The sequence below is a fragment of the Sporobolomyces koalae genome, assembly GCF_050403365.1.
Source record: "Sporobolomyces koalae JCM15063 DNA, S_koalae_JCM15063T_v1_ctg15, whole genome shotgun sequence".
In the NCBI taxonomy this organism is placed as follows: domain Eukaryota; kingdom Fungi; phylum Basidiomycota; class Microbotryomycetes; order Sporidiobolales; family Sporidiobolaceae; genus Sporobolomyces; species Sporobolomyces koalae.
Window position 1 is genome coordinate 325109 of NW_027481756.1, and position 27123 is coordinate 352231.

The following is a 27123-nucleotide window of genomic DNA, read 5'->3' on the forward strand; positions in this document are numbered from 1 at the left end:
TCCTTACAACGGTGATCTCGACCTCGATACCCCCTCCTTTTTTTTTATCATGTTCTTGAACGATCTGAGCCGGTTCTCCTTTCGATCTTTCCTCCCCAAAACCCTCTTGCTTCTCCGTCTCTTTGGTCCTCACTTTCTTGCTTATTTGTTGGAAGGGGGGGAAATCGGGAAACCCTAGACCCCATTTGTTTTCTTGCTTTGTTGTCCTTCCTTCTTTCCTTTTTTACTTGAATTTCCTGTTTACAAGTAATCTTAGCAGTTCATCTCCTTAAAATTCCTACGCGACTGTCTCTTTTTTTGAATTCCTGACGAAATGGAAATGGCGACGACGCGTGACGGAATTCGCACCGCGGTGGGCTTTCTCCACCTCAACCCACAAACGACTTTGAATCTCTACGGACCTGTACATTCGACAGTCACCGATAGCACGCAATCCAGATATCACGGTGAGTTGCGTCTCTGCACATCGCGTTTCGAGAGGTGTTCGAACCAACTCATCGTCATCGTCTTGTCCGGCATCCGAAAGTCATCCTCATCTCTTGACAGGAACTGAGTAGCTATCAGAGACTGTGAGCGATAATCCGAACGAAAGAGGCATGTCTACGTACCCGTATCGCGCCAAAGCGACGCTCAAGTACCGCCCTCCACCCACTCAAGGAGCCTCGATCGCGTTCGACAAGGGTTCGATCGTCACCGTCCTCGGCGCAGCGGACGAAGATGGAGATTGGCTCGAAGGAGAGAACGATCAAGGGGTCAAAGGAGTGTTCCCTGCTACGTTTGTTGAACGGATCGACGACGACGATTCCATGATCCAAAGTGGGGAAACCTCGACCTCGACCGAACTCGCCTCGGAGGCCGACACTCCTTCGCTCCCTACCACGGATGTACCTGCGCCTAGGGAACTCGAAGAATCCGCTGCATCGATTTCGACTGCAACGAGTTCCCCTTTGGCTTCATCTACCAGTCCTCCTCCCGCAGTCGCCGAACCCTCTTCTCCTGCTCCGATCGCAACCAGCGTCAACGCTCCAATTGGGACGACTGCGAAAGCTACTCCTCCACCTCCTGCAAAGAAACCGAATGCGCTCGCAGCTCGGATCGCCGCGTTCAACCAATCTCAATCCTCTTCTCCTTCGAATTCAGGACCTGCCCCGGTCCCTCGACCTAAACCCGTTTCGAAATGGACTGTAGGATCAACGTCGTCTTCTTCGACAGACACTAGTCCTACGACTTTGACTCCTTCTGCCCCAGGTTCGGCTCCTACTCAGGATCCGGCCGATTCGACAAGTTCCGCTTTCCTCAATGAGCAAGACGCTGCGACTAGTGCTGATAAACCGAAAGAGTTCTCGGCTGAAGACGCTAAAGAGAGTATCAACCGAGGTGGAGGATCACTTCGGGACCGGATCAAAGCCCTGCAAGGACTTCAGATGGATCAACCTGCACCCCCGGGTCGACCTCCGAAACCGTGGAAGAAGAAAGTCGTCGAAGAGGAACCAGAACAAGAACCTCGACCAGCCGATCCGAAACCGGACGATGAGGACGAACCCATCGTCAAGGATCAAGAGTTCAAACACGATATTGAAACCTCGCAGGAGCAAGTGCCAGAAATTCCTGGATTCGAGCCTGCCGAACCTACACCTGAAGCGAATTCAGACACTCGAGCCGAAGACTCTCGTCAAGACTTGTCGGGAAATCAGGAGCAAGACGCCGAGACCGTTTCGCACCAACAAGCTGCATCGACCGAGTCTTCTGCTGCTGCCGGTACGAAACCTTCGTCGATCGAACTGCTCTCGATCGCTGCCGATTCGAACCCGGTCGTCATGACTCCTGGATCAGCTTCACTCGAACTACCGTCTTCACCAAGTCCGTTCATCCCCTCGACGGACAAGACTCCAGCTTCGGCTGAAACTCAAGACAAGGCTGTCGAGGGAGAGGGAGAATCGGAAGCTGCCAAGAAATCGGCAATCGCGGCACGCATGGCAGGACTTGGAGGGCAAAAGATTGGAGCGGTCCCGATTCCAGCTCTACCGAAACGTGCAGCTGGACCTCGTCGTGCACCGAGAGGCGCATCGAAACCTTCTCCTCCTCCTCCTGCTGCATCAGAAGAGCCCGATCATCAAGTACCCGAGACGCAAATCGAACAAACTCGAATTGGAGAAAACACTGAGCAACCGCAACAAGAGGCTTTGACGGATGTACCCGTTGAGCGATCTGGAAGTCAAGAAATCGAGAACGAGCTCGTGCACCCTGTCGCAGAGAAGGAAGATGTGCTTGCTTCGATGGGTGGAACTTCGTCTCTCCTTCAGGATCAGGCGGACGAGAGTGACGAAGAGTACGCATTTATATTTCAGAACCTCCTGCAGTAGAGATCGAGGAACTGATGTGGTCTCGACGATGCGTGTAGCGCTCACAATGTCCCCGAAGAGGAGGATGATTTCGATACGCCAGCTCCTCCGCCTCCTTCGCGACCTGTCAACCCGCCGCCGAAGACTGTCGAGCTTCAAGACCCTCAGCTCGCTGATGGCGAAGAACAGGTCGACGAAACAGAGTTTGCTCAACGGGAGGAGCCGGTCCAAGACGACACGACGCTCGGCCAAGGTGCCGTCGAGGCATTGCCCACTCCGGCTACTGCCGAGCCGGTCATCGAAGACAATCACGAACAACCGCCTCCGATCCCGCTCAATCGTCCTCCCGTACCCCCTGCGTTCGTGCGTCAGGTTACAGATGAACCGACTCGCGCCGAGCTCGATCAGCACCGCCCAACCGCCGAAATCGATAATCCCGATGAGGCTTCGTACCAAACCGATCCTCCTCCTCCTCCTGCTCGTCCGACGAAAGCACCTCCGATCGCGACTGGGCACGAAACGATCACGGACGAGTTGCGTCCATCTGCGAGCGCGCCCGATGACTTGTCCAACACGATCCCACAAGATCAACAACAGTCAGTCGACGTACCCGCCGAGGTCGTAGGACTGGGAACGGCACAACAAGGCGAGAACCAGAAGTTGCCGATTCCGCGACACCCTGCTGGACCCAACCACGACAAGGTGACGACTGAAGCTGAGGACCGGATCATGAACGAACTCGAGGTTGTGACCCCTCCCCAAGAAGCTTTCGACGAGGTACAGACCCAGACTTTTTCTAGACGAATGCGTTCCACTTTGGCTGACATAGTTTCGAAATGCGTTTCGATCCTTGAACAGAGCACCGCTGCGCCTGAATTGGACGCTCCTTCTGTCCTGGACCTCGCCGAGGTTCGAGACTCTCATCCAACCTCGAGCGATCTCTCCCAACAGGCATTGCCCGTCCCGAGTCGTCAGGAAGGAGAAGCGAGCCCTGCCCCGGTCGCATCTCCACCTCGTGCCGCCTCGCCTGCACCTCCAGCAGAGCAGAGTGACAACGACGAAGAGGAAGAGGAGGAGGATCCCGAGATTGCGAGACGTAGGGCGATCGCTGCACGTATGGCCAAACTCGGAGGGATGAGCATGCGCATGGGCCCGATGATTCCTCCAATGGGGATGGTCATGGCTGCTCCAAAGTCTAAGAAGGTCAAGAAGCCTGAAGCTGACGAGGAGGCGGACCTGCCTCAAGCGAGGGACCTCAACGAGCAAGGTAAGCGATCACAGCGCTAGCCTTCAGGATTTTTGTTCAATCAGTTGACACACGTTATTTGCGTCTAGTCGTTGAGAGTCAGAGCTCGGGTACTGTCACTCCTGACCACCCTGCCCGTAGGTATGGCGGCATTCCTAGCGGTGGTTTCGCCTTGCCGGGCATCGCTGCCATTCGCCCGCCAGTGAAGGAACAGCCTGCCGAGGTCGAAGCGGAAAATCAGGCCGGCGAGGAGCACACTTCGTCAGAGGCGTCAGAGCTGATCGCTGAGCCCGCTCAAGCAGAAGCCGAAGAGACCGAAGAAAACGATGAACCTGCTTCGTTAGAGCAAGAAGAAGTTCCTCCGCCGCTACCCAAGGGACGACCCCTTTCGATGCCACCTCGACGATCTGTTCCGGTTCCAGAACCGGAAGAAGAGCTCGAGCAACCTGAGGGCGATGCAGCCGATGATCAAGCTTCTTTGGAGCAATCGCAAACGTTCTCTGAGGAACCCGAATCAGGCGACCTCGCACCGCCTCCTCCACCCCCGGCTCGTCCCGCTGGTGGACATCAAGCCTCCCATGCTAGTATCACGGCTGTACCTTCTTCGCCGCCCTCCCGACCTGTACCGTCGTCACCTTCGAAGCGAGAGAGTACCTTCTCGCTCGGTCGCACGACCACGCGGGGATCGAACGTGTCTGGTGGCATGTCGACCAGCGCGCAATCGATGGGATTCACGTCTCCGAAACAATCGCTCGACCTTGCGTTCGATGCCGAGCGGATTCAGGGTGGGTTCGCGCAGGGTGCGTTTGCCGCAAGGGACCTCGATCTCGACACTCAGACCGGCAACGCGTGGTGGAGGACGCAGAGAGGACTTCCAAGATCTCTACAAGGCAGGAAGGATGTCGCACTCGACTTTTTGAACGATGCGCCTGGCAACACAGAGTGAGCGCTCTCGGATTCGGGCATCGTGAATCGCTACTGACTCCCATTGCCTCAGGTTGGAAGTCATCCACGAAGACTACTCGCGCACGGTGATCTCGGTCTCGTACGACCCCAACGATACGACCGAAGCGACGACCTCGATTTCGCAAAATCATTTCGCACCAAGGGAGAAACCCTCTCTCGATGTCCTCCTGCAATACTCGGCGACTCTCGGTGCACAGATTTTTGCCGCCGCACACTTGAAAGCGAGCGACAAATCTGTACGAGGGATCACGGACGAACAGTTTGTCAACTTTTGCTTCGGACGCGCGACCGAACCCGTACCGCGTATCGGGTCGACGTTCGGGGCCAAAGTGTACGAGGCCTCGTCCGAGAACAAGAAAGGACCAGCGTACGCAATGGACGACGAACCTCGGGCTGGTGATGGTGAGCTTTTTTATGATTACTTCGATCCCGCACTCGTGGTTTCCTGCGCTCGATCCACTTTTCCTGCCGCCGGAATGCTAATTGCCGATCTGGACTCTCTCTCTCTCTCTCTCTCGTTCTCTCCGCAGTCGTCGTGTTCCACGATGTCAAGCTCAAACAGACTCTCGGTTCGAAAACGGTCGGTTCGCACCTCGCGATCGTAAGCGGGTTTGAAGAAAAGAAGGCCAAACTTCGAGTGCTCGAAGTCGACAAGAACGGTACGATCGACGAAGGTTCATACAAACTTGACGATCTCAAGCAAGGCACGATCGTCGTGTACCGAGTGCTCGGCAAGGACTATCTTTGAGAAGAAATGGAAGAACAGTGCACTTTCTCCTGTCTTTGTTCACTGTAGTCCTTTGCGCGCTTGTGTCGCGAGTGACTACCGCATCTGTCAAATGTTAGTGATTAACGGCATATTTTTGCGGCCACGATCGCGAGGGTCGCAACTTGATTTGCCAAGGGGACCGCTTGAACAGAGCTAAATTCGAACTGTCCAAATCGAAAATTGCGAGTCGTGGTCGGTACAGCATAAATGGTACTGTGATAATAAGTCCAAAGCACAAGGTCCCGAAGCCGTGTGGGAACCGAAAGAAAACAAAGCCCGGTGAAAAAGGGCGGCCGATCGCCTTCTCCGTCTGGGGCGAGAGTCGAGTGACATCGCGGATTTATTTGGCATCGGCCGTCGCCCTCACCGAATTTCCCACATCGCACAGCATTCAGGCGACTCTCAGACCTGCACACGACGTTTCACTTGGGGTCCGTATCGCTCGACAGCAGTCAATTGGATCGTCGCCAACCCGTTGAATCCCTTAGCCGATCTGCAGCAATATCAATTTCGAAGCCATTCTCGACATCAGCCGTCTGAGCCACGTTCATATCGCTTGTAGGCAACACAGACGAGGTTCTCGGTGAGTTGGAACCTTTGATTCCCCCCTCGGGATCGGACAGTGCATTCGAGTGCAGGGGCGCTGATCCGCTTTGATCGTTTCCCCTCTCTCTCTGAACCGGACGATCAGGTCAACCTGGTTGCCTCTTGCCGACTTGCCGTCGCTCGTGACATGTCGTACGTTCCACCAGCGACCGTCACAGCTCGGGATCGGCAACAACCTGGGCCACCGCACGAGGTGAATCCGTCCGGGTTGACTTTCCCGCAAGATGGCGCGGAAGCCTGCGATCGGCAGCTTCCCTCGCTTGCACAGCCACTCGAGATTCGTCAACGACCAGACGGCTCGTCGATGAGCACCGCAAGAGACCTGCAACGACGCACATCACCGTCTCGAACGTCGCACGATCCTTCCCGTGAGTGACAACTTGTTCCGCTCTTTCACGTCCCTCGTTCATGTCGTTCATGACGCGTCTCGTTTGTCACGGTCACTCTACAGCCTCGAGTCAGTCTCCACCCACCCAACTCGCCCCTTTGGCGCCTCCGATTCCGACCTTGCCTCTCTCGATCGACGCGATCAGCGCACCTCCAACCCAATCCGCCACTTCCCCACCACCCTCGCCGCACCACATCTCTGACCCTCACGTTTCGCGACTTCGACGATCAGCTCGCAGGTCGCCAAACGCTCGGTCTGAACGTTCGGCGCCTTCGTCCATCGCGACTTCGACTTTCTCCGATTTGCCAGCTCGCTCGATCGGGAGGAGAGGTTCGCTACCTGCTCTGAATCCAGTTCGCAATCGCGCTTCTTCACATTCCCCTACCCCGCACGCCACGGGTACCGGAGAAGTTTCAGGATTGCGGGCGAGAAGACATCTCGACCCTGATCAGCACTGGTTGTCAGAGGACGAGGCGACAGGGTCAGTCGGAGGTACACCAGCTGCGAGGCAGAGGTCTTCTGCAGCGAGACGGAGAAGTGGGTTCGGATCGGACGACGATCATCACCTCGACAGTCGCAAGCAACAGTTTGACGAGATGATCCGGTCGAGACTGCACCGGACATCTCACGAAATCCATCATCGACCGTCCAAGATCGTCGTCGATGCCTCGAGCATGCCGCTCGAAACTCAGCAGAGCGATTCGGCTTACGTCGCCGTCGTCTTGTCCCGGCTGGTCGAGTTGCTCACTTGTCCACATTGCCACGACCTGTTGAACGATCCCGTGACGTTTGGCTGTGGTCATACTCGCTGCAAAGCCTGTCCTGTCACGAACGTGGTCGACATTCAACAACCTTCTGTGATAGCTCCGGTTCTCACATCTTCGCCCAGTTCATCGACACACGCACCCTTCCCCTCTCCGAGCAAAGATCGAACAAACCCGCTCGCCATGTACCTGCCGGGCACATTCCCCGCGCATCTCCCGCTCTCGTCACCTCCTGCACCTCGTGACCTATCAGGAACACCGGTACCCGTGCAAGCTCCTACCTGTGGCATCCCGAGCTGCCGACATGCCGAGTACAGTCCCCTCCCTACTGCGTGGTCGACCGGACCCAAGACCGACTACAACGTACGCAAAATTCTCGACCACGTCAGACGCGCGATTGCAGAGCCTGCGTTCTCTTCTCTCGTCTCGTCTCCCCCTTCATCCACACCCATACAACAGCCCGACCCTTCTATGCTGCATGCGAAAGAGAAGGGTCCAGCGCGGATGCCAAGTGATAGCAGTGGAAGCAGTGGAAGCAGCGGTGGCGGTGAGGAGCAGGTCAAAGGCGGTCACGATGGCAAGCGCGCTCACAAGTCTCGAAGCAACTTCAAGTCGGTCAAAGTTGCCAAGACGCGCAGGCTATCGGAGTCGGCTATTGCAGACGAGGAGACGACGCCATCGAGCTCGTTTACGCCACGAGAAACGGACGTGCCCTCCTCTCGAAAATCCGATCATCTCTCGACGGTTCTCAACGACGTGCAGGCCGAATGCGAGTGTCAAGTTTGTGTTCAACTGTTCCACGATCCGATCACTTCGCCCTGTGGACATTCGTTCTGCCAAAAGTGTCTCGCCCGAGCTTGCGATCACTCGAGCAAGTGCCCTCTCTGTCGTACCGACCTGCCGCCACTTGCCTACTTTCATCGAGAACGCCCCAATATCGCGCTACGCTCGATCGTCGTCACGGCGTTCCCAGTGCTCGCTGCTGATCGAGCGAACAGCATTCGGGAGGAAGAGCTTGCCTTGCTCGCGAATGTACCGATCTTCGTGTGCACCTCTGCCTGGCCAGGGATCCCTACCTTCCTCCACATTTTCGAACCACGGTACCGTCTCATGATCCGACGAGCGCTCGAATCGCCTTCTCGCGAATTCGGAATGGTCCTGCCAAACCGAGACGGTCTCGGTGGAGTAAACAGTTACGGCACTATGCTCAAGATCACGAACTGCAGCGTCATGGAGGATGGACGGAGTATCGTACAGTGCGTCGGGACTTGGCGCTTCAAACTCGTCGAACGCTGGATGGTCGACGGGTACAATGTCGCGCGAGTCGAACGGGTCGACGATGTCTCGCTCGAACAAGAACTCGAACTCGAACAGGCTGCCCTCAGGCGCAATCAGCACGAGTTTTCGGAATTCCAGGACCCCGACTCGACTGCTTCCCCTCCTTTGACTTCGGCACCGAGTCGTCCTCCCATGACGGGCAACATGGAGCTACCCATGGAACAGCTCATGCAGATTTGTCTCGATTTCATTCGCACGCTTCGATCGCAATCTGCTCCGTGGGTTATCGAAAGGCTAGACAACACAGGTATGCGCTTTTGTATATTTTTTCCCTTGTCCTACCTCATTGCTGACACGTTTTTGGTCATAGTTGGTGAAATGCCTACATCGCCTGCCGAGTTTACTTGGTGGTGTGGCGAAGTGATGCCTGTCGAAGATCACGTCAAGGTCGTGCTCTTGTCGTCAGTTCATCCCACATTCACTCTGCGCTGAACAAGGTTTGCTGAAACTGCTTGTGGTTTTCTCTGCCGCAGGATTACAAGCGTGCGAGAACGTCTACGTTTGATCGTGTTCTGGATCGAACAATTCCGTTCGAGCTGGTGGTACAGCCGAGGTTGTAAGTGTCTCTTCTGTTGGCGTGTTTATGACGATCGAGAAGCTGACCCAACGCTTGCATTTTTCAGGTAATCTCATGTAACCCTCTTTCTCCTTCCTCCTGTGCTCTCTCTCTCTCTCTCTCTCTCTCTCTCTCTCTCTCTCTCTCTCTCTCTCTCTCTCTTCTCTTCTATTCTCTCGCTCGCTCGCATTCGCAAACCCCCTATCGTTCTTTGACTCTCGCTTGCACGTAATCTCTGTCAAACATCGTTGTTCCTTTCTATCGTAATTTTCCTCTCCTTCTCGCGTTCCCCTCTAATAATTGTTGATTCACCTCCTCTCCAAACCCTTCACCTCCAAACCCTTCACACTCTTGTTTCTCGTATCCATATTGATGTCGTTCGTTTACTATCATTTTTGCTCTTTCCCTTCCCCTCCCTTGGATTAACCTTATTCTTTTCCCTCCATTCCTTCTTTCTCCAAATCACTCGTACCAACTATCGTGTTGCATATCTGACTTGTTTTTCTTTTTCCCCTGTTCCACTTTGTGCTATTCATCCTGGATTGTAGCCCTTCGGTTTCCCTCTGTGTGTGCTCGGGAAGAGTCGCACTCTCTTCATCAAAGCAGCCAAAGAAAAGAAGAAAGCGATTCTCGACGCTTATGAACGTGAGACAAGTGATCAAGAGGCAAGTTTTGCATTATTGTCATGTGTCTATGTACCATTGCAAAACAGAGGGTCTAAACGATTGCTGAAGCGTGATTCCCTTGTTGTTGTAGAGAACTGGACCGACTCCCTTTATCGAGCCCTTCAGGATTTGTCGAACTTGAAGTTTCGGTGCGAGGTAGATCCCATTTCGTCCTCTTGCGATACCAAACGAGTAGATACGCGAGACTGACGAGGACCGGTACTCTTCAAGTTTTGAACCCCAACGTTGAGAGCAAGTCAGAAGCGAACGATGCGTTGGAAAGGGTTGTAAGAAAAGCTTACTCGACTAGAGGACCAACGGTAGCTGCGAGAGCCTGATCCGAATTCGCGCCGTAACTCGCGATCGCGACTGCGATGGCAAGCTGTGTGTGTGTGGAAACAAATATTCGTCAATATGGCGTAAAAGTGTATTGCAAAAGAGCAAATCAGCGAAAGAACGAAGAGACGTGCCTCAAAGTTGTTTGAGCTGTCAACAACAAGAAAAGACGACGATTCCGAATTAGCGAGAATCATCGTGGGCGAGGGGCAACACTCGAGAAAAAGGTGATTGTACGCACGCATTCGTGAACCCGTGTACTGTAGAACGCTTGTACGAGCAAGAGTAGCGCTTGCACCCCCACATAGTCAGGAAGAACGCGACGACGAAATAGATCAGGAGAGGTGGGATGATGCGCAGGACGTTCGTGATCGAGCTGACGACCTGTTTGCCTTGTCCAGCAAAGATGATGATGATGGCAAACAGGAGCGAGATGAGCGAGAGAGGTGCGATCGCTGGGAGGAACTTGTTCTGGTAGAACGATCGTAGGCGTAGGACCATGAAGGTAGCACGCAGCAACATTGCCGCCGCGAGGGGAATGCCTGTTCCAGAGCGTCCATGTGGCAGTCAGCAATCAAACCTGGAATACAGAGGGAGTGTTTGGCGAAGCAAGGCTAACCGAGAAAGACGGCAACGCTCTTTGCGACCGTAGCGTACTGGACGCGGTGTTCTCCAATTTCTTGGTGAACCGACAGGACGTGAATGTAGAAGAGCGCCAATGGAGCGAAGAGAACGATCTGTAGGATGCTGTTGAACGCGACCAGCACGGCGCAATCTGTGGCACGAACGTTCAGGTCAGCGGAAAAAGACACACCGTTTGGCGAGATGATCGAGCTCACAATCGAGATCTCCTCCGGCAATGTCGGTCCAGACGAGTACCTATGAGGCAAAAGTCAACGCTCGGTTCATGCAGCGGGGGCACGATGCAGACGAACCATTGCGATGCATCGAGCGATTCCGACAAGAATGAGCCCTTCTCGTAGTTCCTCTGAAGGAACGGACAGAGCTGCAATCAGTCTTTGCCAGAGCGGGAATTTGTAGTTTCTGTCACTCACCCTTGTCGGGAAGAAATGCCCAAGCGAGGCAGAACATGAATAGCGGTAGGATGATCCAGTTGGCGACAAACGAGAAAAGGATGTGCTTCCAAAGTCCCTTCTGTCGGAACAGCGCGACGAGGGCTTCGGGGGATACCCTCGCAAGGATAGGAACCATCATGACGATGAGAGCGATCGCTGATGTCGGCGTCGAAGAAGCGAGTCAGCTCAAAATCGAAACGAGCGTTCGTGCGTGCCACGAAGAAAAACAGTCGAGAGCTCACCGAGGGGAAGGGACACATCGACAAACTTGACTTGCTCGAGCACCTCACTCGCCGACGAAAAGTTGCCAATGATGAGGCCAATTGCCATCGCGAGGATGATCCATAGCGCGAGAAGTTGGTCGAGGATCGCGAGTCGTTTCAGCTTTGGCGGATCTGGACATGTCTTCGCGGGTTAGCGCTGGAAGACGTCCATGCGGGACTGTGCGAATGGTACACGAACCCGTTTTCTGCACTGGATGCTCCATTTCATCGAGGAGCTCATCGCGTTTGGATTCGACCGTCTCTTCATGCAGCATCGCGTCTGGTGGTGACATTGGGATGTAGCTCGCTTCGAGCGGCTCAGTGGTCGAGGCAGGTTCTGTCTCAGGTGTCTTGATAGGCGTAGAGGAGAGGAAAGGAATATCGCCGCAGGGGATCTCTTCGCTTTCAAGTGCAGAAATTCGAAATTGAGAATTGAATTTGAAATTTCAAAACTTCAAGCGCGCTCCGGGCTGAGAGTCGAACTCTGCCGAATTTGAAAAGCCCAGCAGTGTGGCTTCCTGCTTCTCTCGATCTCTGACCGACGAGTTTCCAACTTTCACGTCGAGCATATGAAACGAGAGTCGCCTACCGCACGTTCCACATCCGATGACGTGAAGTGCGGTCCAAGAGACGAATTTGAAACTTGTTACGCTCAAAGCAAACTGATGCGATTTGATACCGGGTACGGCGGTACTGGACACAGTAGACCGCGAGTGAAGAGCAATCGAGACGTAATTTTGCGTTCCCTGAGTTCAGGTCAACGTAGACAACGAGCTTGCAACGAGCCTTCGGCGAAGGATATCCGCCATATCAAACAGGCGTGAACCTCACAGTCTACTGTCGGCGTCACTAGACTGGTTCATTTACAGGAGTGCTCATCAACCACCATGTACATAGTGAATGCTTTTCTGAGGTCATCAAGTCGAGTGCTGTGTGGGAATACGTAGGAGCAGCTTGCATTGGAAACATGCGAAAGCAAGTGAGCAGACCCCTGCCTATCCTGCTAAGTGCACAGCGGGCCTCGTTCATCGTCTGTATGCTGTAGCTTGTCTTGCTCCAGGAGGACATCCAACAGTGGTCAAACTGGGGTGGCAACGCTCGAATTCGGCAGCAACTATACGAGTAGTGTATGGCGGCGAACCAGCTTTTATAAGTCGACTGGTGACCTGTTCCTCACTATAGCATCGATGTGATAAATACTGTTGCGCAGTGAAGAACGGTTGAGATTAGATCGGAGTCAGAAGAACAGCGAGTGAGCACGAGAGGCGTCGTCGATGACTAGCGGCGTCGCAATGATGGGCGTCGTGGGTCGGTTTGCTCGGATGCCCGATGCTTCAGACTATGTTGGCAGCGCAAGGGATGGACATGAGAACAAGCAAAGACTTGTTTTGGGTTTCATCTTGCACACTCAAAAAGATGGAACATCAACGGATTCGGCCTTCGCTGGCAGATCTCGCAAATCTCGACCTGGATGCGCCAGCATTCCCAGAGTGGGAAACGAGCGGAACGCCTGCCGTGACCGTTTCGAGAACGAGACCTCCGACCATCTCAACCTCGGTCCCTCGTGCGCTCTCTCGCTGTCCCAAGTCCTCTCCCGGGCTTCTACTGATCCTAGTCAGTGGTCTGTAGCTCCGGTACCGAGAATTCCGACCGACTCGTCGAGTTTCGAGCCGTCTCAAGACTCCGCTGCGGACGCTGCAGCGCCTCGACCCGCCAAACCCAAGTCCAGATTCGCCTTACAGCGCGAGAAGGAAGCTGCAGAACGGTTCCAAATCGACTTGGACGACGAACCTCCGACAGAACCGCCCGATTCGGGAGCATTGCCTCGTGCGACCCCTCGATTCTCTCTCGTCAAAGATGTTTTCGAGAAGCCTGCTTCGGAACGACCTACACCTCCGACCGCTCCGGGTCCTTCGAGGTTGTCCAACTTTCGAGCAGGCTCGCGAGGGTTCCCACCTCTTGGCAAGGGAGTCTTTCCGGGCAAAGCTGCAGTCCCGTCTCCTCGTTCACCACCACTACAACAGCAGGCAACGGCTGGACGAGCAGCTTCATTCGATGCCGACAAACTTGTTGATGGAGGATCAGTCGAGGGGTTGATGCAGTCTGTATCGCAGGAGAACGAGACGGTGGTCCAGGGCATGTCGGAAGCGCAGATCCTCGAAGAGCAGCGACAGATTCGCGAGGAGATGGGCCTAAGCGAGGGAATGATCAAGATGTTGCAGGAGCGAGCGCAGCGACGGACGCGCCCGACCGAACCCACCGTGCGAGCTCGACCTGCTGCGCCAGCGAGCACGCGCCAACCTGCTCGACCGCCGCCAAACGTATTCAACGACGATGACGATGAGGAAGGTACTCCCGAGTACATTCGCAAACACTTTTTCCCGAATGAACCAGTCAACCCGGCACTCGAATGGATGAATCCTCAATCCGTGCGTCCGAACGCAGGATCGTCGACCGGGTTCGGTTCGATCGCGTACGACCTACAGGGCAAACTAGTCGAAAACCTCGATGATCAAGCGAATGCTGCTCCGCCAACCGAGAACGGCGAACATCACGTTTCGTCCTCTTCGACGTTCACGATCCCGTCTCTGCTCGCGCTCGCGGCATCTTCTGTTCCATCTCAGCGATCGACCGCATTCACGACTCTGCTCCGCATATTGAGGTATCACTCGCAAAAGACCCGGGAATGGGAGGGCATGCGTCAGCAATGCGTGCAGAAAGCAAGTTGGGCGTTGCGAGACCCGAGTCGCAATGTCATCATCGCTGCAATCGACCTGCTCGACCATCTCTTTGCGACCGAAGCACGCTCGAACCCGTATGCCCCTGAAGTGGTTCTCGAGAATGCTGAGGTCCCGAAAACACTGCTCTCGTCATTCGAAGCCTCGGATCCGTTCCCTCCTCTCGCCCTTCATCTTTCGCTTGGCAGTCTTCCCCGTTCAACATTGCTGCAACTCCTGGGCCTGCTCGAAAATCTCGTTGATATTGCCCGTCTCGCAAACTCGCCAATTCCAATCGATTCAATCTTGTCGACCCCGAAACTCCTCGAATCGATCGTTGATCGCTTCATCGCGACCCGATGGCCGGTCGCTCGAGATACTGACGGAGATTTGCCTACTCCTGTTGCACTCGCGTTCTTGGGTCAATTGGCACGGTCCTCGAGATTACGAGCGAAAGAGCTCGTCAAGCGCAACCTCATCGAATCGACCTTGCGCTACCTCGCAGTACCTCCCTGGGAACTCGAAGACTCGACCGCGACGCAAAAATTGGGACAAGAGATGCTCGAGGGCGTGTTCGATTTGTGGCAAGTCTTGGCGAGGTACGGAATCGGATGCGAATTGAGAACTCAAGCCGCTCCTCTCCTCGAAGGAGTCTTTGAAAGGATCCGAGATCGAACGATCGTCGAAGGAGACGACAGGTGGTTCAAGAGCCTGTTGAGGCTGTTGCAAATGTGGACGGTTGCTGCGATCGATCCGCACGTTACTGGACACGACATTGTCTGGAGTCAGGTCGAGGGCTGGAGGGATGTCGCGGTCGAGGCGTACGAGACGTACCGAGCAGATCTCGCGATCGTCGCAGATTCGTGGCGACTGTTGACGAGCTGGCTCGAAGGCAGCAAGGTGAACAAGAGCTGGCGAGGCGAGAAAGAACGCGAATGGGTTCAGGAAGAGTTCGGGCACGAGTTCGCACAGGGTGGTCAAGCCAGAGAGATGGTCCAGGGCGCGATGGAGCGATTGGGTGACGACGACGTCCGGGTCATCTCGGCAGCCCTTCTGCTGTCCGAAGCGTACGAAGAGTCGTCTAATCCGCCAACACCGGCTCTCTTTGACCTCGACCCGAGTTTCGTTCAGACTGTGGTCGATACAATCTTGTCACAAGCTTCGCCCCGCCCGGATCAAATTCGACTCGTCCTCTTACTCTTGCCTCGTGTCGCCACTACACACGTCTTGCCCACTATTCTGCGAGTGCTGCCACGACTGAGCGCACAAGACGCTGTCGCCGCTCGCGACCTCATCTCGCGGGTGCTCCAACTCAGCTCGACCCATGCGACGTCGACATCTGGGCTCGATCCTGATCTCGAACTCCCTGCACTCGTCGACGCACCCCTCTTGAATCCCTTCTACACGCACTCGATTGTACAAGCGAGCGGCGGTCGAGTGATTGGTCCCGATTTCCCGTCATCTCGAGATCTCAAGCTCACGGCGTCACTTGCACCTTTCTCGCCTGCCGACCCGATTCTGAAGCCTGATTGGCCATTGTCGGTACTTGACGAGCTCCTACGATCTTCGTCCTCGGCCGTGTTCAAACAGCTACCTTCGGACTGGGACGCGAGCGAATTGCAGCTCGTCAAGACTTGTCTCGCCCTCACTCGAGTCGTGTTCAAGCTGAACGAGACAGACCGTCCCGATCCAGCGGTACTAGTGTATGACCTCATGAAGGTGTTCATGCTCGAGAAAGACGCCGACCCACAATCGCTCGAAACCGACCTGTTCCGTCATCCTTCGGTCCAATGTTCCCTCTCGGCCCTGTTCGAACCTCTTCGGATTTCGTCGTCGACTGCTCGTCCGATAGTTCCTCGCGCTTCCGTCGAGTCGACTCTCGAACCTCCTCTCGAACGAGTGTCGGGTGTCGTCAGTACTGCCCCGTTCTACCAACTGTACACCGACTTTCTCGGATTGTACGACTCGATCTCGCTCTCGAACCCGTTGTTCGGGTTGTGCCTGTTGCCTCCCCTCTCGCAACTGTATCCGAACGACTATCGACGGTTGTTGTGGACCGACTACTCGCACTTGCTCAAGACGCTGCGGTTCGAACCTCACGAAGTCATCAGCGACGTTGCGAACGATGGCGTTTCAGATTCGAGGTTGAGCACGTGGTTCTACCCGAGGGAGACGAACGAGACCATGTTGAAAGCGTACGTCGACGCGGTGGTGTCGGATCTCGTCAAACGTCATGAATCTCCCTTCTTGTACTGGATCGCCGTACACCATGTCGCTTTGTCTGTCTTTGCGTCCGAGGACGATCGCAAGGTTCGGGAAAACTTGGTCAAGACTCTCGTACACAGAGGCAAACCCGAATTGGTCGACTTGGTGAAATCGTACGAGCAGGGAGGAGAAGGTCAGGAATTGAGGTCTTTCGAAGAATGTACTGGTGGAGAAGTGCCAGAGGACAAGATGCGGACGTGGCAATCGTTGGCAGGGGTAGCTTAGAACTCTATTTTCGTTTTTACTTTTTCGCTTGTCGTTCTTTGCAAAACATAGAACTCAATCAAAAGGTTGCGAATGGTTACGACTTTGAGTCTATTGTCATGCTCGAACGCAGAGGTTGCTGTTTGCGAGCTACGGATCTTGGCACAAACCCGATACTGCTCCCCTCGAATGCCTTTGTCAGCTCGTCCACCTCACTATCCCCCTTTTCACGAGGACGAGGGGAGGCTGATATCGTCGAAGTTTGGGTTGTTGAGGGTGGAGACAATTCACGAACACGAGATGGAGGTGACGAGGCTCTAGCCTTCCAATCCCTCCGAACCATTCCGCCTCCTTTCGCCAACACTTCTTCGATCCCCCAGATGGTCACGCCAAAGAACCACTCTTTTGGATACCCGTGCTTGTCGATCATGTGTAGCCTGCGCGTTTTTGGTTTCAGGAATTTTTGGCAACAAGTTGAATCGAGGCATTCAAACTGAAATCGAAGGGTATCGAGAAGGGTCAGTGGGAATCACTCGTCACAGATGATCAAAGGGGCTACGTGTAGTGCCATAGAAGAGGTTGTTGTAGACTGACAGTTTTTTCGCCTCTTTGCTGCAACGTTTGCGTGAGGGGATCATGACATTCTTTGAGGTGCAGTTCCAACCACTTCTCGTTTGGAAAGATCCTACCACATTGCGCTTCATCTCGAGTTGCTTTCGACTTCCCTTTCGACCCTCGGGCTGATTGAGCGAAATCGTACGGGGAGGGAGGAGCTGAACAAATGTGGGAATGGTACGTCGAGTAGTGATCTTGAAAGGCTCGACTCGTTGCGAATTCTTGCGGACTTCGATCGCACGTAGGAGGCAAGGAGCAAGTGAATACCGAGCCACTGGGCACCGAGATTGCGATCAGGCTCTAGTGTCCGGAGGGAGTGCGAGGAGGAGGTCCGTACGCGGGAGGGGTCGAAGGCCGAAACCACTTGGCAGAGAGCGATGCGCTCGACGTGCACGATCCAGACGACGAATCGGACGCTACGCTGGACGAGCGAGGGCGTTTGAGTGAGTCTGCCATAGAGCGAGGCGACTGTATCGTTGAATGATTCCGATTCCAGTTTCTAGTCCCCGTTCCGAGTCGATCTAGGGCGCAAGGTGTCTCAATCTAGGCCTTTTGAGATGTAATCCTGGATCATGCGCTGCAGCGGTGAAGGAGCGTGCGAGGGGCAAGGACGAATCCGCATTTTGGAACGATGATGGTGATGACCTCGAAGCTCTTCCTCGCTTCACTCCTTCGAGCTGAAACAGTCACCATTCTCCTCCTCGCTGCTCGCTCGACCCTTCGCTCAGTCGCCCCGACCGCCAACAGCCGCATAGCTCGTCCAGCGCACTTCCTTCCCCGCTTTCGCTCTTTCACCCGACCCTCATCCGCCATGGCCTCCTCCCACCACGTCGACGACTCGTGCATCTTCTGCAAAATCATCCAGGGCAAGATCCCGTCGTTCAAACTTATCGACACCGAGCTCTCGTGAGTGCTGCCCCCACTTGCTGTCAAGCTGCGCTCACCCTATGCATCTTTCTAGCTATGCTTTCCTCGACATTGGACCCATCTCCAAAGGTCACGCTCTCGTCATCCCCAAACGTACGGACCTTTGATTCGTCATCTCGCGCTACAACACGACTTGATCGCTTACTTCCCTCGCTCGGTCAGACCATGGCGCGAAACTCCATGACCTGCCCGACGAGGCAATGACTGATATCCTCAAGAACTTGAAAAAGATTGCTGTCGCTCAAGGCTTGGACAACTACAACATCCTCCAAGTTTGCTATAGCTCTCCCTGCCTCCTCGGCTGTTTCTTCAGCTTTTCAGCTGATGCGATTGATGTGCCCGTTGCAGAACAATGGAAGGATCGCTCATCAAGTTGTGGACGTGAGCCTTCATTTCCTCCTTTTTCGCTGCAGGAAGCTCGACTGAATGATTCGTTTCTTCAGCACGTTCATTTCCACCTGATTCCGAAACCTAGCGACTCGGACAAGGAAGGTCTTGTCATTGGCTGGCCTACCCAAGAGGCCAACATGGACGAACTGAAAGTTCTTGCCGAAACCATCAAGGGCAAACTTTAAATACAATTACTGCTTGTAATGACAATAATACGCTACGGAATGAGGAGGGCGTGCCGATACGCCCGAAGCTCTTAAGCTTTTTGGCAAGTCGACTGAAATGTTTTATGAAATCCCGAGTCTCCTAAGTCGTCTGCGAGTTCAAGGAGTCGCGCAAAATCGTTTGAGAATCGAGGGTCCGGGAAGTCCTAATCTACCAGAGTATCCGAAACTTCTTCGCACTGGACTACACACTACCGTGTCCGGAAGCTTGCGACGAACTAGACCGTCGGTTCAATCCTGAGAACGGGCGTCTTCGAGTGGGACTTCGAGTGAGACTTTCATCGCTGGAGGAATGACCGGACGCAATTGGCGAGTCGACGTCGCTGCTGCTGCGCCTCTACGACCCAAGTGCGACAATTTTGAGTATACCTCAGTACCTCCTCTCGACGAGACGAAACTCACGGCGTTGACTGTACGGTATGGAGGAGGTCGCCCCGCGCCACTGTAAGTGGGAGGCGGACTAAGAGCTTCCTCGCCATTCTCGCCGAACGGGACGTTCTGTGGATCCGTAGGCGCGCGGTTCCCCCAACTCCTCCTGCGTTCTGAACGAGCTACGGGAGTCACAGGTCTGGCTTTGCCGTAAAAGGCTAGGCCCACAATGAGCCAGCATGCTAGTTGAGAAAAGGATTGCGGGCGTTATTGAGAGTTCACATTTGAAGGCAGGGTCGAGAATACTGACCTATTACCTCGAAGATCCAAGTTCCGGTGAGAGCAATAAACGCGCTCGTTCCCCTGAAGAACCCTCGCCTGAATTCCACACCGTCTGGAGTCCATGACGGGAATTGAACCAGCCAAATAATGCCGAGTGACCACAGATATTCGCTGGGGATCCCGACAATCAGCTTTGAACATGATTGGCGCTCCATATGAACTCACGCGATCCCAACACAGATCCCGATTCTTCCGGTGAGCTCAGTTGGGTGTCCACCATGTACATTTGGGAAGGAGCCCGCTCCGAGGCATACGAGTGGAGCTCCTATCAGAGGTACGAGCGATAGCAAGGCGGGAGCCAACAGGTCGACGCAGAGCGACTGCGTGGCTCGAGCTCTTTCGGGGTCGCCGCTGAGTGCCCGGTTCGATGATGACCGTGTTCGCGGCATGCTGCGCCGAATCGCCGATGGGCGTTAGGCAGGTTGGAAAAGAGAAAGGAAGTGGTTGGACCCGCAACGCCTCCGCGGTACAACCGGGGGAAGAGCTGTGCGCGACTTGTTTGAAAATACGGTACACGAGGTCGATCTCGAATTGGCATGCGAATAATGTTGCTGGATAAGGTAAGCTACAGACAAATCAGAGGGAAAGTAGGCAACACAAGAAAATGACGATACAAAACAGGAACTGCCATCTCAGCCCGCTCAGCAGGAGCATGCCCATTATTAGTGCTACTCCGCCTGTCCTAGTAGAGGCTCCAAGCGATGGCGAGGCTGCACTGGTCGATGTCGAGCCTGATGATGATGATGAAGACGCTGCCGCTTGTATCGGCAACCAGGTGCTGATAGTCTGGTTGACACAGTCCGCGAAAGTTTGATTGAGCTGGTCTTGAGGGTAGTAAAACACGGGTGACGAGACAGCAGGCTCGGTGTAATTGACGAGCGCCTGTGAGTCATTCTGTTGGCCCTCAAAGAACGAATACAAGGCGAAAGACGAAGATCGGTAGTAGGTTTGGACATTCGTCGGAGTTATCGGGGGCAACAGAGTCGTGTTGACTGATGCGTCGTACCCTCCGTCATCGTTCAGACGAGTCGATGGCACGACGATCGTTGCCGCGCAATCGGCGGTCAAGGCTTCAGTAACGTTGGACACCGAGTCCGCATCCCCGTACACCATGTACTGTGGAGGGTCAGAAGCGGCGAGAGACGGAGGAGAGAAGGATGCCGCCACAAGGACTCCTCCAGGTCGAGACGAGTTTGAATGCGGTCCGTACTGTTGCGCGCAGGCATGAGCAACAAAACCCGAGCTGAACAGCAGATTAAGATGCAGCTCACCTCGTCGTCACCATAGTAATGGGGATGGTAGTAGAGTGGCCAGTACCCATAAGGGAATCCGAGCCCGGCGACACCGTAGTACCCTAGACCGCCGATTCCAGCACCTGCGAGGAACGGGAACCCGCTACCATAGCGACCTCGCGACGAGATCCCGCTTCGCAATCCTCCTCCGACGAGTCTTCCTGCGAATGGCTGGGACGCAGGGATCGAGAACGTTGAGCGACTCCCGTACGATGAAGGTCCCGACGACAGGGTCGATTGTGAGCCCCAAGTGCCCGTTCTCGAAACTGATGAATTCGACTGTCATTGTCTTTCGCTCTCGCAACAACGCAAGAGTGGAAGCGAGCTCACTGCCTTGACCTGAACCACCCACTCCACCATTCCGGGTTCCTCCTGAGGACGAGCCGCTCGAACCTGAACCTCCTCGAGTTCCACCCGAAGAGCCTCCCGTGCTGCCCGAACTTCCAGAGCCACCACCTCGTGAGCCCGTACCCGAGCTACCTCGACTCCCACCGGACGAGCCGCCTCGACTCCCACCGGATGAGCGTCCGCCTCCGCCGAATCCAGCTGCACAATTGCAAGTCGAACCCTAAGGATCCGTACGTAGCCGGCAGTTTGATCAAGGCACTCACCTCCTCTGCGCTTTTCTAGCAAGTATTTGATCGAGACCATGGTTTCTCTGTCGAGATGTTGGCAAAGTTGTGGAGGTGAACAAAGTTGGCTCAACTTAGAGAGCCAAGACTTTGCCGGAACCCTGCCGAGCACCGCCCCATTACGCCCGCCGTGTCGTCATGTCCCGACTTGCTCCAGGTGTCCCAAATGACCTGACTGCGCAGAATATCCGTTATCTGTTTCGGAAGAGCCTGGGATTGCGCGACTGACAGGAATATCCATCTCAAAGACACAAAAAATGGCTTATATACGCTCAATTGCTAGCTCGTTCATCAAGAGGCCGCCTGGCCAAGTGGTACGGCGCTAGACTTCGAATCTAGAGATCGTGGGTTCGACCCCCACGGTGGTCAAATCTTTTGCGGATGTTTTCGCCGAAGTTTTGCTTTTTTGCTGTCGCTCTGCGCTATCATAGTCACGGCAGCACCTGGGAGACTTACATCTTTGGCAGCTTCGGTTTCGACACATCGTCTGTTCGCGCTGGCATCGCCACATGTAGGAAACTCTTACCAGGATTTGATGACTTCACCGAGCAAGGCTCCGCAAACTACCGGCTTTCTATCTACTGCATAAGTCATCGCCGAACGGCGCCCGGCACCAACGACAGCTCGCTCTCTGCTTGCACAGACCCCATTAAAGAGTCATCCCGCGCGCAAGGGGCCATCCCAACAGTCACGTTTCCGGAACATCAAGTGCATCGCCACCTTTCCGATCCTTTACAGGGTTCAAGACAGATCAGGAGCAAGTGCGCCATGTCGAGCAGTGATGTAGGGTCATCATGCACTTCGTCGCCTCGAGGCACGAAGCGCAGGAGAACGAATTCGCCTGCCTCTCTAGCCGAAACCGGGCCACGCATCGCAAGGAGGACCGCTATCGAAGGGGTCAACTCGTTGGTTGGTAGCAGTCGAGATCTCGAACGCGATGCTGCAAGCGAACCAGAGACTGAGGATTCAGACTCGCAAGACGACTACATTGTACCGCGACGCCAGGGACCGACAGCGGACCTCACCTTGGATCCATCTGGGACAGGTTCTGAAGAGGAAGGAAGGGAACCCGAGACAGAGGTGGAAGAGGAAGAAAGGCGCCCACCGTCCGCTCGACCTGGTGCATCGACGCAGAGATTGTCTCCAAACCCGACTTCTCGGCCGCCACGAATATCTCCCGCTGTGCTTGATCTTACAGACGACAACGAGAAACCGCTCGTCTTCCGATCTCCACAAGTCGCTCGACCTCCACTACCAAAACCCGATGGTTCTTCCGACGACGACGACATCCTCTTTGTCACGTCCCAACATCAGGACAAAGGCAAAAGAGTCGAACGTGCAAAGAGTTCACCTTTGTCTCCATCGATGCCGCCCGTACCTGCAGAACCCGAACTACCTTCGCTCGCAACGCTCTCGTGTCCGATCTGTCTCGGCGCACCGACTCCCCTCGCGCTCACCTCGTGTGGTCATGCGTTCTGTGCACCGTGTCTACATGCAGCGTTGGTGGCGGGACCTGACTTGACCCCGCCTCCGCCTGGAACCGCCAATGCTGGCGGAGGCAGGGGAGGAAGAGGAGGCGCTCGGGCAGGGGCAGGCGCAGGCGGGAGGGGAGGTCGAGGTAGGAGTGGGAGAGGCGGAGGTTACAGTCGTGGTCAAAGAGCATATGTTGGAGGTGCAGGACCCGATGAGGACGAAGCGGGAGATCCTGAGCTCGACAAGCACTGTCCAGTATGTCGGACGCCTCTCTATGGTGGGTGGGGCAAGAGTTTGCGAGGACTCGTTGTCCGCATGGCACCAGTCAAACGCAATTGAGCATGCCCGGGCTTGATAGATGTTGTCCTGCATGCAATTTTTCTTGAGCGCGGACTCGCCCCGATTTGTATCGTCCAGACCTCTCATGTGCGACTTGGCATACATACAGTATCTCGAACTGGTCAGTCCACCGAGAATAGACACAGTGGCGGAAACGTGTCGTTCAAGAATGGTCGCGAATCCGATTCGGCAAGAGCCTCGCGACTTCTCGAGATCGATGCGACTGTCTCCGACTGTCCGAACATGGAGCTGAGCCACGCTGTCGCTATCGCCTCCCGCTTCTTCTTTCTCTCCTTCTTTCGCTTACTGCTTGTACTGCTTCGGCTCGACTCGACGTTTCAGACCGATATGCCACAGCTACTCGCTCGCGCGGGCTCATACGCCCATCGCCGGTTCGAATTGCAGCGACAATATCGATGATTCACAACTCGTCCTTTTCTCGCCTATATGAGTTAACAGGACGTCGCACACGACCATAGTTCCAGCCCTAAGACGTGTCGGTGAATTGAAGAGGAAACGAAGAGAAAGCGACTCTCGCCGACAACCGGAATTAATTTCTCCCCGGGCAACGCGAACGCGGAGTCACGGGTCCCCTCACGCGCTCACAACACCGCACTGTACTCCGCGTTCCAAAGTCTACTGCACTGCATTGACTACAGCAGCAGCACGTACCTCGCGCACAGCAACGGACTCGTCAAGCGCTGGTCGAATCGAACGCTCCTGCCTCAAAGCACGTCGGAAAACTTTCATCCGGCGCCGTCACCGAGTCAACCGGCCTCACTCTCTTCCGGTCATCTGTTGATGCACAAGCGCCGTACCCGTTGCTCTGTCCCGATTTGACCTTGCCATGTCGTGTCCGACGCCTCGATCGAGGCCGATTCAACCTGCAGCGCAATGTACGTTGTCGCATTCTCTACTTACGCTCACGCTCGTCGCACACGCTGACTCGCAACCTGTAACTACTCCTCCGCACAACAGTGCCCCACAAGCCTCGTGTACCTTCTCGACTGTGCCTCTCGTCACTTCCACCGCTGCCGCTGCCTTCGCTCGAGATGCCTGTTGCGACACCCAACTCCCCCACGCTGAGCATCGACCCTTCGAAACGGTCACCATCTCCTTCGAGACTCGGGCCAAAGAGGCAAAGACCGTGTCCTCCTCCCAGCAAACGAGCGCGTTACACGGTCGAGAACTCGTTCAGCAGCGTCGGCGCAGTGTACATTGGATGGGAAGATGGCCAGAAAGATCCCGCTCCATTGTGCTGTCCTGTGCAAAAGGAAAAGATCAAGCAACGCTTTGGCGAAGCTGCAGTTGGCTGGATGACGAGTGAGTCTTCCCGGTTCCTGCGTCGACGCGCCACGTCACGACGAAGCGCTATGACGCTGAATGCCCGCCGGCTTTCGATCGCTCGTAGCTCCTGCTCCCGCCTGCCCTCCTGTCGTCGAAAGTCGACGATCCTCGTTGCCTGAAATACTACCACCTTTGCCGACACTCGCTTCTGTCGATACCCCGCAAGCTGTTGCCCAAGATTTCCTCGCCAACTTTTCGTATTCCCCGGCCTCTCCAGATACCCCTTCCCTGTCTCCGGCTTCTCTGATCAACTACGAATCGCCATCTTTCGCGCTGTCTCCAAGCTCTCCCGCCTATCAGTTCGACCTGTCCACTTCGTCCGAGACCTTGTCGCCCGCCGCTTCGTCTGCGATCCTCATGACCGAAACTCTTGCACTCCCTCTCGCAGAAACTATTATCGACCCTCAGCGACATCGCGAGCAGCTCGTCGGGATCAAGGAAGAAGACCACGAATCCGACCTTGACGTGATGAGCGAAAACTTGTGGTCGTCGAGTGAATCCCTCTTTTCGTCTTCAGGCGAAAGTGACGCAGGATGGACCTGGTAGCGCTCCACCACACATTGTTGCATCTCTTTCGATTTTCACTTCATTTCTTTTCGCTTTACGCGAGAACGACTCAATCTCTACAACCACCTGTCATCACGTAAATCGTGAGATTCCATGTCTATGCTCTGTCGGATCCTGTTGTATCACCAGCTTTTCTGTAGAGTACCAGTGCTTGTAGAATGAATTGAAGCCAGGGTTGCATTCCTTTGACTGTCAGTTTATGAAGTTGAGCTTTGGATCTGAGGTCCAGCGAGGTTCCATTCTAGGGCAAGCCGGCTGCTACCTTGCAGTTACACCTGAGTTGCTCACCGCAGTATGGCCTCAGCCAATCGTTCGGTCTTTGTTACGGGATTCCGGCACGACAATTGCACATGGACTGCTCGGATGGATGCCGCGCGAACCACCCCGTTTCTGGAATCTGCTGGGGTCACGGACAGAACGATCGACTCATTCTGGAAGCAAAACGCACTATGTATGTCTGAAAGTCGCTCTGCAAGGCTTGCGAGTCAAAATAGTGGCTACATGTGAGTCTTGACTTCTTCATGAAGGATACGCCCCAAGAACAAGTTCTCATACTGAAACGAGTTCGAGCAGCGACGTACTGTCAAACCTGCTCCGACAATCGATCATCGCGACCACAACGAAGTAAGAAATTTTGAATGTCAGCGTTTCGGGAGAAGGTCTGATTTTCGGGACATCTCGCTCCCTATTGTAGCCGCTCACAGGCTTGAACCGGCTTCATCGGCTCGCTTCACTGAAGATCGGCCAGATGGCACAACATTTCAAGATTGTGCCCTCAAAAGATGCCCTCGTCTCGTTCTTCCTCCTGGCGATTGAGGAGAACGGCATCAAGGGATCTCGATTGGGAGAGGTGCTCTCCAAAGATCGCATGATCGAGATGCTCACAGAGGAGGGCATCTTTGGAGGGCACAATCCTGAAATGGTGCGCCATCTGTCCGTTCTTGAGTGACCCGGGCTGATGGAGTCGATTCAAGACTGTGGGCGGCTACAGTAGACAGCTTTGCCTGCACATCGAGCAAAGCGTTCGTTCTAGGATGCATTCGGGACGTTAGTTCTGAACGCGATTGAGAAAAAAACAGTCCAGGCATCGACATCGTGAAGTCGGAGAGCAACGGGCGGGACGAACTCGGACTCGCGAAGCCTGTCCGAGGTAGGGCACGATCGTATTCACGAACCTAGTAGGCTCCGAAGCGCGCCAGATGGAGGATGTAAGGGGCAGTGAGAAGAGCGGACGAAAGGTAAGATCCCAAGTTTCGGCCGCGAGGGGAACGCACACGCGGACGGTGCTCGATCGCCGATCCCTCGCTATTGTTCTCGACGATTCACCCCTTTTAGATTCAGCATTGCGTTAAAATGTTGAGCTCGACCAGGTCAAGCTCGACCAGGCGGTCAGCGCTCGTGTCCTGGTTCCCGAGTTCAAGTTCGCATCTGCCTAGTCATCGCCTGCCAAACCGTCAGGCACTGTATTTTCCCACTTTCTGATACAAACGAGGAAACACAGGGCTCAAAGTAAGCGAAGGGAGAAACAGGAACCGCAATCAATGCGGGTCTCATTGCCAGGGTTGCTCGCGAGTGATTTGCTCTTTCCGCAGATCCAGTCTCCTCACGCAGAGGTTTCGAAACAGGATTGCATGTTTCTTGCAGGGTTTGACGAGTGACCTCAGATTTGTTACGAGTGCAAGAACAAATGAAGGTCGGAGTCGTTAGGTTGCGCCACTGATACAGGTCTTTTTCCAGAGCGGTATCGACGTCCAGCCTCTTGAGGCGAGGGAAAAGGTTGGCTGCTGGCTCGAGTCTGCTATCAAACTCGAGTCCAAAGAGTCGGAGGCGTGTAGGCATTGGATGAAAGAGGGCAAACTTGGTCAGACTGCGCTCGAACCCGGCGGTCAAAATTCGGTACGGTTCCTCGATCGCTCTCATTGCCTCAGCTGCAGATGTGGGGAAGAGTGTGCTGGTATCCAGGAGTTTCCGAACCATTGCAAGACCCGACCGAGACAGCTAGAAAAAAGAGTGGAAAAGGTACTACTTGGTAAGAGAGCCAGAGAAAGGAAGAGGGGCACAGAGGTAAGAGAAATGAGAGAGTATACGACGGAGACAAAAGAGAA

At 54.8% G+C, this 27123-nt stretch overlaps 9 protein-coding genes across 9 annotated transcripts; 7 read left to right on the forward strand and 2 right to left on the reverse strand.

Annotated features, from left to right (window-relative positions):
* Positions 1-596: 596 nt before the first annotated feature.
* Positions 597-5302, forward strand: JCM15063_004622 (uncharacterized protein; the record flags this gene model as incomplete). Its single annotated transcript, XM_076678615.1, has 6 exons — positions 597-2329; positions 2402-3119; positions 3201-3609; positions 3678-4530; positions 4586-4956; positions 5085-5302. 6 exons carry the CDS (start codon positions 597-599, stop codon positions 5300-5302), a joined length of 4302 nt encoding a protein of 1433 aa, XP_076534359.1.
* Positions 5303-6056: 754 nt separating this feature from the next.
* Positions 6057-9056, forward strand: JCM15063_004623 (uncharacterized protein; the record flags this gene model as incomplete). The annotated part of the gene is made up of 5 exons (XM_076678616.1): positions 6057-6297; positions 6381-8666; positions 8730-8820; positions 8893-8975; positions 9043-9056. The coding sequence occupies 5 exons, from the start codon at positions 6057-6059 to the stop codon at positions 9054-9056; spliced, it is 2715 nt and encodes a 904-aa protein (XP_076534360.1).
* A 636-nt stretch (positions 9057-9692) lies between these two features.
* Positions 9693-11608, reverse strand: ARR3 (Arr3p; the record flags this gene model as incomplete). Its single annotated transcript, XM_076678617.1, has 10 exons — positions 9693-9864; positions 9943-10022; positions 10111-10126; positions 10218-10518; positions 10596-10751; positions 10816-10855; positions 10912-10964; positions 11032-11208; positions 11295-11447; positions 11515-11608. The coding sequence occupies 10 exons, from the start codon at positions 11606-11608 to the stop codon at positions 9693-9695; spliced, it is 1242 nt and encodes a 413-aa protein (XP_076534361.1).
* A 1123-nt stretch (positions 11609-12731) lies between these two features.
* On the forward strand, positions 12732-16522 carry JCM15063_004625 (uncharacterized protein; the record flags this gene model as incomplete). The annotated part of the gene is made up of 2 exons (XM_076678618.1): positions 12732-12879; positions 12945-16522. 2 exons carry the CDS (start codon positions 12732-12734, stop codon positions 16520-16522), a joined length of 3726 nt encoding a protein of 1241 aa, XP_076534362.1.
* Positions 16523-17927: 1405 nt separating this feature from the next.
* Positions 17928-18618, forward strand: HNT1 (adenosine 5'-monophosphoramidase; the record flags this gene model as incomplete). The annotated part of the gene is made up of 5 exons (XM_076678619.1): positions 17928-18022; positions 18078-18136; positions 18206-18315; positions 18392-18424; positions 18487-18618. 5 exons carry the CDS (start codon positions 17928-17930, stop codon positions 18616-18618), a joined length of 429 nt encoding a protein of 142 aa, XP_076534363.1.
* Positions 18619-19944: 1326 nt separating this feature from the next.
* On the reverse strand, positions 19945-21311 carry JCM15063_004627 (uncharacterized protein; the record flags this gene model as incomplete). The annotated part of the gene is made up of 4 exons (XM_076678620.1): positions 19945-20577; positions 20640-20926; positions 20991-21206; positions 21272-21311. 4 exons carry the CDS (start codon positions 21309-21311, stop codon positions 19945-19947), a joined length of 1176 nt encoding a protein of 391 aa, XP_076534364.1.
* Positions 21312-22060: 749 nt separating this feature from the next.
* Positions 22061-23104, forward strand: SLX8 (SUMO-targeted ubiquitin ligase complex subunit SLX8; the record flags this gene model as incomplete). Its single annotated transcript, XM_076678621.1, has 1 exon — positions 22061-23104. One exon carries the CDS (start codon positions 22061-22063, stop codon positions 23102-23104), a length of 1044 nt encoding a protein of 347 aa, XP_076534365.1.
* An 847-nt stretch (positions 23105-23951) lies between these two features.
* On the forward strand, positions 23952-24997 carry BSP1 (Bsp1p; the record flags this gene model as incomplete). The annotated part of the gene is made up of 3 exons (XM_076678622.1): positions 23952-24000; positions 24083-24427; positions 24516-24997. The coding sequence occupies 3 exons, from the start codon at positions 23952-23954 to the stop codon at positions 24995-24997; spliced, it is 876 nt and encodes a 291-aa protein (XP_076534366.1).
* A 769-nt stretch (positions 24998-25766) lies between these two features.
* Positions 25767-26454, forward strand: JCM15063_004630 (uncharacterized protein; the record flags this gene model as incomplete). Its single annotated transcript, XM_076678623.1, has 2 exons — positions 25767-25940; positions 26389-26454. The coding sequence occupies 2 exons, from the start codon at positions 25767-25769 to the stop codon at positions 26452-26454; spliced, it is 240 nt and encodes a 79-aa protein (XP_076534367.1).
* Between the last annotated feature and the right edge of the window lie 669 nt (positions 26455-27123).